The sequence below is a fragment of the Borostomias antarcticus genome (assembly GCF_949987555.1).
Source record: "Borostomias antarcticus genome assembly, chromosome: 4".
Classification (NCBI taxonomy): Eukaryota; Metazoa; Chordata; class Actinopteri; order Stomiiformes; family Stomiidae; genus Borostomias; species Borostomias antarcticus.
Window position 1 is genome coordinate 22,871,277 of NC_140237.1, and position 15,062 is coordinate 22,886,338.

The following is a 15,062-nucleotide window of genomic DNA, read 5'->3' on the forward strand; positions in this document are numbered from 1 at the left end:
GCAGGATTATTTTTTTATTTTTTTGGTTTATTTAGTGAGGACAGTGCATATTAATAAACACATACAAGTAAATGTGCTAGAGACACAGGGTTTGGACTGGGGTGTGCGGGGGAGAGCCTGGAGTGCATTGCACTTACCTCCACCAGCTACGACCCAAGGTGGGTGCTGCCACAGAGCTGTACAAACACAGCCACCCATTCACCTCCAGTGTTTTTTTGGACTTTTGCTCAGGACCGCTTATTTCTCCAGGGTAAAAATAAGCGGGAGAACTCCACCTACTTGGGCTCAAGAGCCGAAAATTAGTTGTCAATGGGGGGGAGTTGAAACGGCCCAAACGCGTGACACCTCTACTGATACATGATTCATCCTGTACACAATCACTGTTACTGACCAGGTGCACTTGTAGCATGACTGGGGCAGTGAACAATTTACTGCTCTTATTAATCGCATGTTTTAACTTAGCAGCTCTGCTTCTTGTACTTTTAAGTAGCCGACCACTTCAATTGTTGGAATTGTTTCTTGTTTTATTATATTTGTATTTTTGTAATAAAATGTGTTTAGAAAAATATACATTTTATTTCATTTCATGAAATGTGTTTATTATTGCAAGTATTTATGATTTGCACTTCCAAAACTTAAATGTATGTGTATCTTTTAATTTATCTGTATTGAGCATAATCTTGGAGCCGGCAGCATCATTTCACTGTAACTGTACACATTACACGTGACAAATAAAGACATTTTGAATTAAATTACGACATGGAAGAGAATAATATTGGTGATGGGCACCAAGGCTGACCTGTACATTGTCCATCTGTTTCTGTAAACCCCTATTATATTTTCAAAGTGACACACTGTGGAACACACCCACTTCCTCTTTCTGGTTATTTAAAGTAAGTCTGCTATTGAGGGAGAGTCTACTTACAGCCAGCCCGCCAGCCAGCCAGCAGCCTACCAGACATGGCTCGTCTAGATGTGACAGAGATGTTCCAGGGTATTTCCTTCTCTGGACACTTGCATACCCAGGAGTCCCTGCTGAACGCCCTGAACTTCCAGTTCCAGGACTCCGACACCATCATCGTCACCTACCCCAAGTCAGGTGAGTAGAGAAGGAAACAACACTTGATGAATCACCACAAATCCGTGGTGATGCCGGAGATGTCTGTCAGTCTATTGAATCTGTACTGTAAAATCTGTCTGTCTGTACAATTTGTCTGTAAAGTCTGTCTGTATGCCTGTAGTCTGTCTGTCAGTCTGTCTGTAGAATATGTACTGTATGTGTCTGTCTGTCTGTCTGTCTGTCTGTCTGTCTGTCTGTCTGTCTGTCTGTCTGTCTGTCTGTCCGTCCTCCCATCTAACCATCTGTCTCTGTACATACTGACCACAACTGCCCGTTTCTCTCTCTCTCACACATAATCGAACAGGCACCACCTGGATGCAGGAGGTGGTGACCCTGGTGTCCAGCCGCGGGGACCCTCAGCGGTCCCAGACAGTCCCAAACTGGGCCCGGGCCCCCTGGCTGGAGCAGTACTACAGCAGCCAGGTGCTGGAGGCCTCCAAGGGGCCCCGCCTCCTCACCACACACCTGCCCTATCACCTGCTGGGTCCCGCACTGCGGGGCTCCAAAGCCAAGGTCAGCTTACATGTACCTCTCTATCTGTTTATGAACGGAGTATTCTCTGGAAAACCCACAGAGATCAGCTGTTGTTAGTAGGATTAGCCGGGGTGTACTAGAGCTGGGATAGAACTAACATTGGGGTTTGGGTGTCCGTGTCCTCGCTTCTGCTTCTCGCTTCTGCTGCGTCACTGCCTCACAGAAGAGATGATAAATTAATGAACTATGGCTGAAGCCAGCTAGGTCTTTGAGTAGAGTCCTTGTGAAATTGCTGTGGGTTGTGGAGAAAGTTGCAGTCCATGGGTATGGTAATGTGGGTTGCAATGAGGAAATGACAGACATTTTTAAACGTCATCTCTGTTCCCTGACCTCTCTTTCTCAGATCATTTATGTAAGCAGAAACCCCAAAGACGTAGTCGTCTCCTTCTATCACTTCCACAAAATGGCCAACTTTCTTCCTGAGCCTTGCTCGTTTCAAGAATTCCTGGACATGTTTCTGGAGGGCAAACGTAAGACGAACTGTGTACAGATCTAGATACCGTATGGATCATATATTCTATGGATAGGGGCATGGTATTACACGCAGTGTACTGTCTACAGTCATAAATAGATTGGTGTCCAAGTTGTGAGTGTAATAATCCCCACCCCCCACCTGTTTTTGCAGTTAACTTTGGGTCCTGGTTCGATCACGTGAAAGGGTGGACCAGCCAAGTAGGAGTCATGGACAATCTCCTCTGTATCTCCTATGAACAAATGTGGCTGGTAGGTCAACTCAGCAATGCCTGCAAGCTGTTATTGTCTTTATTTTTACTGTCTTATCTTCCCTCTCATTTTCCCTGTTTTTATGCTCATTTTATGTATATTTTTATGTGAAGCACTCTGTGCATGTAATTTCCCTGTTGTAAAGCACTTTGAGCTGCATTTTGTTGTATGAAAGGTGCTATACAAATAAAGTTTTATTATTATTAGGAATATTATATTGTAAGAAGCACCGATAAAGTTTTGTTCCATTTGTCTACATTAGACATAGGTTTAGTTCCTCCACCATAGATATTGGTTAGATATAGGCTTGCCACAATCGTTGAGTAACCAACCCGTAGAGTTCATTTTCTGTTGCTCATGTGGTTGTGTCAGTCTGTTGTGACATAAGCAGACTTGCATCAACATCATGTGGTCTCTCTGAGCTTCTGTGTGTTTGTCTTCTTCAGAAGTATATCCAGTAGGTCACTAGAGTCGCTACAGGCAGGTAGCTCTAAGCCAGTGTTTCTCAACCAGGGGTCCATGGACCCCCTGTGGTCCTTAGCATAATTACAGGGGCTCCATGGTAAAGGGCTAAAAAATAATCATAATATGTGTGTATACTGTATGTATATATATATATATATATATATATATATATATATATTAATGGAATTCATACATGACAAACAACAAAATTAACCAATAGGCTTATTCGCATGCATTCACATTATCACTAATTGTATAGTTTTAGCCTACACAAATGTTGATTAAGAAGTGAGAACTTTTTCCTACTGTAGATGTGATCTGACAATAAACCTTCCTTGAGAATACTCTGAACAAACATGTACTGTATACACCTATATACCAGGGGTCCCCAACCTTTTTTGCACCGAGGACTGGTTTGTTTATAGCCACATTTTCCGAGGTCCGGGGGGTATCCTAAAATTTTGTTTTTTTCTGAGCCTATAACGTTGTAGTGTAGTCGCTTTTTCATAAGTTTAAGTTTGATGAAACCACTGTCTTCCCTCAGGATCTGCGAGCCTCCATCGAGAGGGTGAGCTCTTTCCTGCAGTGCCCCCTAACGGTGGAGGAGGTGAACAGCTGTGCGCACCACTGCAACTTCAACAGTATGAAAGGCAATGCGATGGTCAACTACACACTGATCCCCCAGGACATCATGGACCACAGAAAGGGACGCTTCATGAGAAAAGGTGAGGCTGTCTTACATAGCCCGCCTTCTTAGAAATACGGTTGAAATTAACTAGTAATTTCCTAATAATAAGGTGCTAATTATCAAGTTATTTTTTTAGAAATAAGGTGGTAATATACTAGTAATAAGGTGGTATTTTATCAAATAATTTAATATAAGGTGACAGTAAGCAGCAATAATGTGAAAGTAATGAGGTGATACAACTCCTTGTAAAGTGGAGAGAATTATCATAAGTTAATTTGTAATAAGGTTATTTTAGGGGGCTGTTCCTGAGAAATTACCAAGTAATTACTTGGAAATTACACAGTAGGAACACACTTTATTTTAGGGGGCTGTTCCTGAGAAATTACCAAGAAATTACCTGGAAATTATGCCATAGAAACGCACTTTATTTTAGGGGGCTCTTCATAAGAAATTACCTAGACATTACTTGGAAATTCCACATTAGGAACACACTTTATTTTAGGGGGCTGTTCCTGAGAAATTACCAAGAAATTACTAAGAAACAATCACCTTATTACAAATTAACTTATGATAATTCTCTCCACTTTACAAGGGGTTGTATCACCTCATTACTTTGACATTATTGCTGCTTACTGTCACCTTATTTATATTAAATTACTTGATAAAATACCACCTTATTACTAGTATATTGCCACCTTATTTCTAAAAAATAACTTGATAATTACCACCTTATTATGAGGAAATTACTAGGTAATTTCAACCGTATTTCTAAGAAATTACTAGGTAATTACCACCTTATTATTAGGATATTACTAGTTAATTTCGACCCCCTAAAATAAAGTGTTACCGTCTTCTCTTCTCTCTCTTCTCTTTTCTTCTGGTTATCATGTGTGTCCTGTGGTGTGATTTCCAGGTACGATTGGAGACTGGAAAAACACTTTCACAGAGCAGCAGAGTCGTCACTTCAACAGTGTTTACAGCTTCAAGATGAAGGACTGCTCTCAGAACTTCCTGTGGGAGGGGCATACAGAGGGCCGGGCGTGTTCCAGTGAGGGGGCGTTTTCCATGGAGGATACACCCTTCAAGACCACAGTACCACCTGTCTGAAGAAGTACCTGATCAGTACCTCTTCTGTCTGTCTGTCTCCCTAGAAGAGCTGGAGCTCTTTACAACAGCAGTACTTGCAATTTGAGATATCGACGTCTTTATCGACGTCTATACGACCTCGTATAGACTAAGCTGTCTTGTTGTGTGCATGCAGCTTTCAGGATCCGCCACAGTGTGTTCAGAAAAAAAGGACCAACATATGGTCTAATATGTGTTGAGTAATAACACACAGCACTGGTCAGAAAACGTAAAAAGCCAGACAAGATGAAACTGTACAGTAAGATATTCAGAAGATATCTCAGTGATGAACTGATCATTTTAAACACATCTGTGACCTACTATGTCTGTCTAGTGGCTGGTTATTTCCATACATTTAAATATGAAGCTGAGTGAATTAAGGTTGATACTTTCCATCTTAATGTGGGTCTTATGAATAAAGCACGCTTGTTCCATCAACGCTGTCATCCAGTTGCTGTCATCCACCTGCCCCCATCCACTATCCAAGTTTAGAAGTTTAATCAATATTAGAACTATCACTATGTTTAGCAAGCTACAACACAACTGGAAGTAGTGGTAAAAATAGGAAGAGAAAGTGGTCTGTAAGACAAGGCAACGCAAGGCAAGTTTATTTGTATAGCACATTTCAGCAACAAGGCAATTCAAAGTGCTTTACATGAGACATTAAAAGAATCAAGACAGTGCACGAAACACATAAAAGGTCATAGTAGGAATATAGTTGGTTGTAGTCGTGCATGTGCATCACACACATCACACTTGACGTGGGAACATGGGTGTTTGTTGTGGGTGTTAAGACACATTGAGTGATCATGCTTCTGAGTGCTAATTATAGCTCAGGTCTACATTCAGAATTCAAGATTCAAGATCTCTTTATTGCTACAGCATGTACATGGTTCATACGTACTAAGAATTTGACTAGGGTAAAGGCAAATGCTGTTGTAGACCGCATAGGACAGGGTGCAGGACAGGACAGTGCCAAATACATGACAGTGCAAAGCAGTACAAAAAACAGTGCAAATACAAAATATAAAAAACAGTGCAACAAAATGCAGTGCAATGTATAAATTACGATATACTGTAAAAATAAAAAAAATAAAAAGACCCAAAAAAGGATACTACAGAATGGGGTGTGGTAAGTGTATGTACAGTTTGTGTGCAGAGTGTAGTGTGGTGAATGAGCGGTGTTATGTACAGTGAGTGCAGTGTGTGTGCCGTTAAAGGAGTACAGTAGTAAAGGGAAAATGCATGTTTAGCCCTGTTTTAAGGTTACTTATGATCATATACAATGGTTCAGATCAAAACGTTGACAAAACTAGCACTTTTGAGAAAGTCTGATAATTACTCTACCACGATTTAGGTCATACAATTGATGTGGGTGGGCACCTTGAAAAATCATTCAAAAACATGTTAAACTCTTGATTTCAAAGACAAGAGGCTCACCGAGGGGATAATTGGTGTCCGTTGGTGTTCTGACATCAAATTTGCCGCAAAGTATGAATCCTGTAGGGTTATATTGATCATTTTATGAAATCCATTGACTTGTATTGAAGCGACCGTTGTAGATGTGTAGATCAATCCGCAGAGGGGATTCAGCAAGCGGAACTACTTATGGAAACTATTGTTATTGTTTATGTTGCTAGGCTACCTAGTTTGTGGAGGTTTACACATGTATGTGCTGCGACTAAATTGTTCTATGCTAAATATTTAAAAAAGCCTTTCCAGATGAACTAGAATCTTACTTTATGGCGAATTATATGTCAGAACGCCAACTAACACCTCGGTGAGTTTCTTGTCTTTAAAATCGAGAGTTTAACATGTTTTTGAATGATTTTTCAAGGTGACCACCCACATCCATTGTATGACCAAAACGGTGGTAGAGCAATTATCAGACTTTCTCAAAAGTGCTAGTTTTGTCAACTTTTTGATCTGAACCATTGTATATGATCATAAGTAACCTTAAAACAGGGCTAAACATGCATTTTCCCTTTATCACTCCTTTAAGGCATGTGTCTATATACTGTATGTCTATATCTAGTATAAACTGACCAGAAAAACAGACGGCTGAGGGGGAGGCTACACAAGAAAGCGCATTAGGCCGGCACTCTTTCCCTCGCTGCACTTTAGAATTTAGTCATAGCTCATCATATACAGTAAAAGGATACACAAGCTTTTCTCTGATGAGAATGGTTCCTGATTACAAGAGGAAGGGGTTTTGTGTTGCACCAGGCCTCCGAGGAGGGGAAAGCACTTGACTTTCTAGTGTGCGTGGTCACACACAGTTGCCAGGCACAGTTGCCATATGTTGCCAGGCAACAGACAGATATACAGACAGACAATTGTATTGTGACACACACACATTTGTATTAGGCAGTGGATTGGCTGTCCTTGGCCACTAGGAGGGCACAGCACTGGCTCCTGTATGTATATAAAGCTATCTCACAAAAGCTACGAAACTTAGTAGCTTCCCGCATCACATAGTATGCTAGTCATCACCAGACTAGGTCTCAGGATTGGTTGAGTCAACACTAAACTTTGTGTTAATTGTGGTGCTCCTAGAGCATGGAATATTTGAATTTAACTTGGATGCCTTAGTCCCATTGGACATTTTTAACATATGATTCAGGAATATGCGGTTAAGGTCTGTGTACGTATGTTTTGGGGGGAGAGAGAGAGCAGGGGCAGTGAGTGAGAAAGAGCAAATCTGTGTGTGTGTGTGCGCTAGAGTGAGAGAGTGTGTGATACAGCTGCATGCGTCAGACCGAGATGCCATTGACGTAGATTGGCCCAGGCAACTTCAATGATCAAACTGCTCTGAACGCTCTTTCCAAAGCTTGCTTCATAAAAGAACCAAAACCCGAAGCTTGTAGCTCTGGTTAAAAGCCAGCCCTACATCGCTGCACAGAGGAGTCCATTATTTAGTATATCCACAGTGGAAGGAGGGGACTAACAGACACAATAAGAATGAAAGTTCTCTTCTATGTTATGTAATGTTTTGTCTTTGACCCCAGGGAGACTACATTGTCATCTAGGCATCAGCTAATGGAGATCCTTAGAATAATCATACAAATACAGCTGCTGCGCAGCACTGGACTGGGCCAGGCGGTTTGAGGAGGAAAAGGAAGGAGATGCCAAAAGACAAGTACACAAGGGTCTCTGCCTGGACCCTCGCTTCTTAAATTAAAAAATCTCTTTAAAATCACGTTTGAAATCCAAACAGTATAATGCCTGAGTAGGCATTAGCATGTTTATTCTGCATCATCCGGAGCTTGAACTTACAACCATAGACACCAAGGGAAGGTCATGTTCTTAAGCCAAGAAGCTGGCAGTTTGGCCTTTGCTTGATCTAATAAAACCTTCTACAAAAAGTTCTACAAAGGAACGCTCTCAAACACTTAAATCACACGAGGTATGTGGCAACCTTCATGTATGTATCCATCATCTTCATGAGTGACAAACTGGCTGGGGTTTGAAATTATTTAACCAGGTAAAATAAATGTTTTTTGGCTTGTCTTCCCAATAGCAGAGTACCTGCGGATGTGCTGAATCAGTGACAAATCAAACAATTTGGCCGGATGTAGTCCTGGGGGGGGATTGGGTGTGGTTGCCAACAGTGACGTCTGATTGGTGGAGCTTGCGTTGTTGCTCTATAGGATTGCGGGTATTATTATTATTTTTTTCCCATATGAGCAATAGTTTGAGGGGGACAGGAAGAGGACATAATTCAAAATAATGTCAAATTGTATTTGAGATACTGTATAATTCTGAAATGTACCATGTCACTGAAATGTCATTTTTTCATGAACATTGGAGATTTTGCAGTGAATGAGAGCATGCTTCAGATCCAACTAAGAAAAACAAGGATACTGTACATGTCACAGCTCATCTACACCATAGGAATCCTTGATAAACATTAGGCCTACATACTGTGATGGGAATGAGTTGTGGGACTCTGGACGGAGCATAGATTCACTGAATTGATTGAACACGGGTGGGACTGATTAGCAGACAAGACTGGTCAGATGAAAAGATGCAAACAAGATGAACAGTACCAGTACAGTACCTGCTACAAATTAGGAGCACGCTGGCCTGATCTAGCTTGAAGCTGTACTAAGAGTTGCTTGACGCTCTACTAAGAGTTACCAGTGGGGAACAAACTGACACATTTTAAGTACAACTATACTGGGATACTCCCCTAAAGACAAACTGTGCATAAAGGCCAAGAGCTAAGCTAAATTAAACTATGGGGAAGTGTGCATGAGATAGGAGGAAGAAGAGACAAATTTCAAATATGAGTCTTGTCAGCAGGACTGGACCATTATTTAAAACTTTATAATATCTTTAAAATCATGACACGGCACAGAGTATGCATTCACATTTTTAGTCTCCATTACCCTGGGCATGAATCAGTGGCACAGGTCTCCACTCAATCAGAGTCAATTTAGCCAGTTGTATACCTAGGGTTCGCTATTGGGGGGGGGTTGCCAACACCAGTCTGAGCTGTAGGGGCAAGAGAACCGGGAGCCACGGCTGTGAAATGCATCAACGGGTACCGGTACGCCTCTACACTAGAGCACCTCTACACTAGAGCACCTCTACAATAGAGCGCCTCTATGCTAGAGCGCCTCTACACTAGAGCGCCTCTACACTAGAGCGCCTCTACACTAGGACAGGTAAGACGGGTCAGCTCAGGTCAGTCCTGACGGCAGCCCGACCCAGCACGGCTGTCGAACTCTCCTCCAGCTTCCCAGTTTGAACTGTCTCTCTCGGGTGACACAGATGGTGAGAGTGAGGTAGGCTGGTGGTCCAGCACCCCGCTCTCCACAGGGAGCGGTCCAGTTGTAGCTGCTGCTACTGAGAGAGAGAGGGTAGTTCAACAATGTGACAAATGGTAGACGTCTTGTCATATGGGAGACAGGATTTCAGAACACTAAGTCTGCAAAAACATACATTATATATTCCTCATCAACGGTTTCCTCCTACTTTGCTGTTACTTCAACATTTTATATTACAAAGTCAGCATTCTTCAAACTGTTTAAAATGTTCATCAATCATGCCCTGAGACCCATCTCCTCTTGGCCTCTCACATCACACACAGCAGAGATAACTGAATTGACTGAATTGATTGATAACTGAACTGAAGTCCTTATCACACCATTGGAGTGAGTGAGTGAAAAGTCTTGTTTGAGGAAAGCTGATTATCAAATTTAGATAGCGTATCCTTGTGCATGTACTGTAACATTGACGGTAATTGAATGTGGATTAGATATATACTGTAGATATACTGTATTCTTTAATCCCTGTAGGGGAAATTTGGGGTTTCAGCAGTGGGAAGAAATACAGTGGAATAAAGAATATACATAGAGAATACACATAATAGATTAAATTTAATTATACAAAATATATACATAGTCTACACAAATATAGAAAGCATGCATGCATGCATACATACACACACACACACACACACACACACACACACACACACACATACAGTGGCATCCTCACCTGGGCTGCGCAGCGCGAGGCTGCCACTAGGGCACGTCCCGGGGTCCCGAATGCACCCCAGTCGGAGCACTTCATGAGTAATCACACATCAACAACACTCAGACACTGAGTGATGGCCGCTGGCACAAAGGAGCGCCATAGATTGACAGATATTACTTGATTACTAGCTCCATTCAGTGTTGCAGGAGTGGAGTAGAGCTGTGATGTAATTACAGAATTAGAATGAAAACACTGTTTTGTGGATTGTATATTATAGCATGCGGTGGTGATCTGAAGGCAGTCTGAACAGCCAAGGGAATCGGTGGCTCCATGTTATCCAGTGATTGGCGTCCAACAGTGTAGCCCAGGAGCAGTCTCCTGCTCTGTCATCAGGGGCTTCTGTTGTCCTGCTGGGGGCTGAAGGGCCCCCTCAGTGTCTTGCCCAAGGACACTTTGAAATGTGGACAGTATGAGGCTGGATTCGTAATGCAGAATGCGTAATGTTTAAGTGATTAAATAAAAGTGTTGTAACTGTATTCTGAACACTCCTCTAGATGTCACATGACCGCAGTAGTTTAGTTGAATGGAAGCGTAGGCTGAGTCAGTTGGAAGCCAGCTTTAGTTAGAAGCGACAGCGTTTTTTGACCGTGCGTTGTGGACCTGTAATTTTGTGCATTTTCTTTGAGTAAAAGGTAAAACGAAAGTCCTTGTCCTGTCGTTCACGTACGAGACTTGTCATTAATCTGACTCCCAAAAGGTGTCTCATTCAGAAGAAACCACGGAAGGGAATACACCTACAATAACAGTGTGCTGAGTGTATGTGTGTTCGTCTGTGTCTGTGGTGGTGGAGGGGGCTCTGAGCTGTACATCTTCACAGTTCCCTCAGTGGACAAGTGCTTTTTCAGGTCGTGACACCACAGGGGACTGTGATTGGCTAAATGGAAGTGGACAGGGATTAAATGCCATGCAAATGCCATGGCTGTCACACTCCATGATTAAGCTGCCACACTCCCTGATTAAGGCCAGTTGACTCTCTTCAACTCTCCTTTTCTTTCCTCTCTTCTCTCCTCTCATCTCTCCTCTCATTTCCTCTCCTCTCATCTCTCCTCTCATTTCCTCTCCTCTCATGTCCTCTCTTCTCAACCTCTCCCTCTCTTGATACAGAAGCCAAAGCCTGGATTTTCAGTAATGTTGTCTTAGTCCATCATGTCCCTTCTGTTCTCCCAGGCCTTTAGTTCGCCAAATTCCTCCATCCCTCACATCCTCTCCTCTTCTCTCACTCCATCTGTCACTTATTTTCTTTCCTCTCTTGCCCACAGGACCTCTCTGTCGATTTTCTATCAGTCTATTCCATCCTTCTCTCCGCCCCTCCATCCCCTTCTCTACCCCTCCATCCCCCTCTCTACCCCTCCATCCCCTCCATCCCCTTCTCTACCGCTCCATCCCCTTCTCTACCCCTCCATCCCCTTCTCTACACCTCCTCCCATGTCTCCGCCCCTCCGCATCTGTTCCCCTCTGTCCGTTCACATCTCATTACTATGACAACATCACCCTGGTCCCTAAGCAAGGAGCAGCTCAGTCTGTCTCTCTCTCTCTCTCTATCTCCCTTTCTCTCTCTCTCTCTCCCCCATAAAGAACCCAATATGAAAAAGCATGCAGAAGAACAGACCACTAACGCTGTCCGTCCCTGGCGAAGACGGACAGGAGCGCTTGGTTGGCCCCCGGGTGCGTCCCCTGCACGCTGCCTACTGTCTGCTCCCGGCTGCCGTTGGGGGAAGGACGATGGGATGGGTTAAGAGCAGAGGAAAATGTTGATCGGTGGACACTCCAGCCACTTCCACTACATCCGGTCGTTTTTTGCAGTATGCAAGCCAGCAGGCTTTTCTGGCTATTCTGACCCACAATCCTGTGCGCAGCGGAAATGTGCGTCACATGTGCGAGTCGTGACAGCTGTAGACAAATGTTGCGTTATGGACAGCGACGGATGTGGGCAAATTTCAAGGCGCAATTTTATGACAAGGTAGTATGTCCCAATTGGATGCCTACTGCTTGCAAAGTACGTACTTTCTAAGGGCAGCTGTAGTAGGTACTGGTAGTAAGAAGTAGAAGTATGCGATTCGGAACGCAGCTGCCCTGCCTTACTCTAGCAGTAAGACAGACCGTAACCAGGGGATTCTATGTTTTGCTTTGGCTGCTGACCAAACCCAAACCAGCCACGCCCCCTTCGACAACCTAAACAGCAGGTGAGGTGAGCACCCGAGTCCCCAGCTGGCAGCCACATGCATTTTCTGCAGGAAATGCACAATCTAGTTTTCTCTGATCAGATCTGCTCCAGACGCCGTCTCCAGTAATACAAGTGCAGACAGTTCCAGGCGCTTTCACAGAAGCAAAGATGAGTGTTCTTTTCTCCTAAGGATGTTATGTGAAGAGTTATTACTGACAATGAGTCCGAACTGTGTACATGTGTGTGTGTTTGAGGGGGAGAGAGAGAAAGAGAGCGAGAGAAAGTGTGTGCGTGTGCAAGTGTGTGTGTGTGAGTGTGTGTGTGTTTGTGTGTGTAGGTATTGTGGCAATCAGAGAGCTCATTTGGGCAAGAAGGCAACACACACCAATGGCAGGTTTGAGCCCAGGTCGAGTCCACAAAAAGGAAAAAAATATCAACTAAGGCCCTGCCTCAATTTGAGCGCAGGGGAAAAAAGGCAACTTAGAATCAGACCGAGGGACAAAAATGTAGGGCAGGCGCTGGATAGGAGCTAGCAGATCCTCCCGGAGGGGCTTCTTCAGTACGTTCTCTGGGCTTTCAAATCTGGGTTGAATCTCCCCGTCTGGTTGCGGAGGGGGGACTTCTGTCCTCCTGTGTGCTGATGAGAGAACGAGCTGCAGCAGTTGGCACATTGGCCCAGCTGATCACGAAATGAGCAGCCTTTTGAATAGAATGAACTGAAGACACAATAGACATACTTGCTACAGTATGGAGACAGAAGACTGAGCATACTTTCAGATAGTTTAGGACTGTTTAATATTATTTCTCAATCTAAGATAACGTGTACATGTATATATTTACTGGGAGGAAAGACTCGCCATGGAGCACACATTGTCATACTGTGTTATCTAGAACAAAAAGCATTGCTTCTATGTTGACTGTGTGTGGGTTGTCATAGTAGGACACGTAGGTGATTCTATTGTTTATTTTTGAAAGTCTTATTTTCCTCGACCAGTGTGTGTGTGTGTGTGTGTGGGGGGGTGTGTGTGTGTGCGTGCGTGTGCGTCTGTGTGAAAGAGAGAGAGAGGAAGAGCAGTATTTTGTTTCCCAGAGACGGTTGATGAGAGCACACATGGGGTGTTATTTGTGCTTGACTACCTCACTGAGCTAACAGAGAGGATGACTCAGCTGTCTAATCGAAAATCCATTCGATTCCAATGATTGGACTTCTTGACGTAGCAGTGATGTGCTGTACCATAGGTCATCACTATGGGCAAGGGGCGTAGCGGTGACGTACGGAGTGTTTAATGCACACACACACACACACACACACACACACACACACACACACACACACACACACACACACACACACACACACACACACACACACACACACACACCTCACCTCACCTCTATTTGTTCAGCTCCAGGGACCTGGAAGTAAACAGTTCCCCCATGTTCCCCGGCCCTACTGCCTACACCTGCACTCTCTCCTGTTCTCTTGCAGCCATGCTGTACCGGATACTGTTCCCCCTACACCCTAACCCCGTTCCCCATACACCCTGACCCCGTTCCCCCTACACCCTAACCCCGTTCCCCATACACCCTTACCCCGTTCCCCATACACCCTGACCCCGTTCCCCATACACCCTAACCTTGATCTCTAGCTCTGGTTGCATTTCCATTCACTTCATTATTCAGTCTGAACAGGCTCCCATTGCAGCTGTTTTCCGAGATGGGCGTTACCGAAGAGGGTGAGTCCTCAGCGATTGGTTCATCCCCTAACCAATCACAGCATTTGAAATTGCATTCAAAGGATGCTGGTTGGCCCGGTTGGAATTCCAACCCGGAGAGAAAATTCAGATTCAGCGGCTGGAGCCAGGCTACTCAAGACCCACACCCTAGCTATGCACCCTAACCCCACCTATGCACCCTAGTGTTGTGGAATTTGCTACTACCCGCTCTAAATTTGTACTAGCGGTGAGATGAATGTACAAACAAAATACAATCATATATATATCACAAGGAGGAACACTCCCAGATGTGTTCCTGTTTCATAAGGGTATGTAAGCTTCCTAGTCCAAGACGTCTAGACTCTTCTTACAACACGAAAACACATGGTTCCTGTTAGTGACACAACTGATCTTTAACTGACTTGTATCAGTTTTGTATCCCTCAGTAGTTTTTCCACTGTCTTTCCTCTCACACACATACAGTGCAGTATATATAAATATATATTGTTTGTAAGCAGTTTTCTAACTTAATTTCCATTGCAACATAGTAACATGAATATTTTCCTATATCCCTGCCCAACACCCTAGCTATGCTCCCTAATTCCACACCCTTGCCCAACACCCTAGCTATGCTCCCTAGCTACAGTATGCTCCCTAGCCCCACGCCCTACAGTAGCTATGCTCCATAGCCCCATATCCTAGCTATGCACTCTAGCTCCACACCCTAGCTATGCTCCCTAACTATGTTCCCTAGCCCCACATCCTAGCTATGCTCCCTAGCTATGCTCCCTAGTCTGACACCCTAGCTACTGTATGCTCCCTAGCCCCACACCCTAGTTATGCTCCCTAGTCCCACACCCCAGCCCAAAACCCGCTATGCATCCTAACTCCACGCCCTAGCTCTGTACCCTTCCCCTACACTCTAGCTCTGTACCCTAGCCCCACATCCTAGCTGTGCCTCCTAACCCCACACCCTATGCACCT

At 44.0% G+C, this 15,062-nt stretch overlaps 1 protein-coding gene across 1 annotated transcript; it reads left to right on the top strand.

Annotated features, from left to right (window-relative positions):
- Positions 1 to 960: 960 nt before the first annotated feature.
- Positions 961 to 7,684, top strand: sult5a1 (sulfotransferase family 5A, member 1; the record flags this gene model as incomplete). The annotated part of the gene is made up of 7 exons (XM_084437391.1): positions 961 to 1,099; positions 1,425 to 1,633; positions 1,998 to 2,124; positions 2,280 to 2,377; positions 3,387 to 3,567; positions 4,444 to 4,622; positions 7,664 to 7,684. The coding sequence occupies 7 exons, from the start codon at positions 961 to 963 to the stop codon at positions 7,682 to 7,684; spliced, it is 954 nt and encodes a 317-aa protein (XP_084293517.1).
- Between the last annotated feature and the right edge of the window lie 7,378 nt (positions 7,685 to 15,062).